General features: G+C 58.8%; 1 protein-coding gene across 1 annotated transcript; it reads right to left on the reverse strand.

The window, feature by feature from the left end:
* Positions 1-4: 4 nt before the first annotated feature.
* Positions 5-1,166, reverse strand: CBX8 (chromobox homolog 8; the record flags this gene model as incomplete). Its single annotated transcript, XM_010283432.1, is given in 4 exon segments — positions 5-517; positions 704-770; positions 869-934; positions 1,126-1,166. Coding segments are annotated over 4 exon segments (684 nt in total), but the record flags the coding sequence as incomplete, so codon positions are not given.
* Between the last annotated feature and the right edge of the window lie 175 nt (positions 1,167-1,341).

Genomic DNA, 1,341 nt, shown 5'->3' on the forward strand with positions numbered 1-1,341 from the left:
CTCCCAGCTTGGTGCCCACCTCGGTGCGGTTGGGGCCGGGCAGGGCACCGGGGAGGTCAGGGTCCTGCCGCCTGGCCAGCTGGATGACGCTGTGTCCCGAGCCGAACTTGGCCGCCCCTGCTGCCGCCTCCTCCATCTTCCTGGCCTTCAGGTAGTCCCCCACCTTGTCCCCAGGGTCCCCCAGTTTCCTCTTGGAGGCATCCAGAGTCTCCGCCAGGTCCTTGTAAAGCTCCTTCCTGGGCTTTGGGCCTCTCTTTTTGGGGGTCTACCCAGGCTTCTTTTTGGGGGTCTCCCCAGGCTTCTCCTCCACGCGGATCACCCGGTCACGGATGCTGTCTCCCTTGGGGGTGCTGGTGCTGGAGCTGCCCTGGGGAGCCAGGGCTATGTTTCTCAGTCCTTCCCTAGCCCGGGACGTGGAGCCCAGCTCCTGGGGGGACCTGCCGGGATAGGGCACCCGGATCCCCCTGGAAGTGTCACTGCGGAATTCATAGGTTTTGGCTTTTGCTTTTGCCTGGGCCTGCAAAGAAGATAAATCAACTGGTGACTTTATTATCCTGCCATCCAGCTGCATAATTACAACTCACAAGACAAGAGGCCGCCTTTGCAAGGAGCATCCTCTGTGGGGGCCGGACGGGGACCCGCTCCCCACTGCGGCACGCAGCCCTGGCCGGCACCGGCATGCACAGGGCTCCGGCCTCCTTACCTTTAGCAGGAAGGTTTTGGGCTTGGGGCCTCGTTTTTTGGGCCCATATAGCTCCATTTCTCGCTCCCTAGAGGTGTTAAAAAAAACAAAGCTTCAATTCAGCATAGCTACAAGACAGCAACATATTTACAAGCACAACAGCTATGGCTAGCAAAGGCCTTGTACCTTTCCTCAAAGGCTGCAAGCAGCCGGGCATCCAGGATGTTTTCCTCAGGTTCCCAAGTGCTGTACCTGGGTGGGGGACAGAGAGAGGGAACGGCATGAGGAGCCCGAAACAGAAAATACGAATAAAATAAAAAATAGGGGGCATAAAGGAAGGGCCCCAAGTTTCCTTTCCACTACAATGGGAGAGCGGGGCTGCAGCCAGCCGGCTCCCCGCGGCTCCCCCGCTGCGGGGCCCTACGGACAAACGGCCGACTTACTTCTGAGACCAGCCCTTCCATTTCACGAGATATTCCATGCGCCCCTGCAGATGCGAAGAGAAAAATAAATAGGCACGGAGGGAAACCGCGATAGACGCCCGCAACAAAGATACACCCGCAATTCCACGCATGTAGCAAACACGCGCCCGCGGCGCGTGTCAAAAACACGCGGGGGGGGAGGAGAGGGAACTGGGGAGGGGGGATGCAACCAAAAAA

The sequence above is a fragment of the Phaethon lepturus genome, unplaced genomic scaffold, assembly GCF_000687285.1.
Source record: "Phaethon lepturus isolate BGI_N335 unplaced genomic scaffold, ASM68728v1 scaffold35563, whole genome shotgun sequence".
Lineage (NCBI taxonomy): Eukaryota > Metazoa > Chordata > Aves > Phaethontiformes > Phaethontidae > Phaethon > Phaethon lepturus.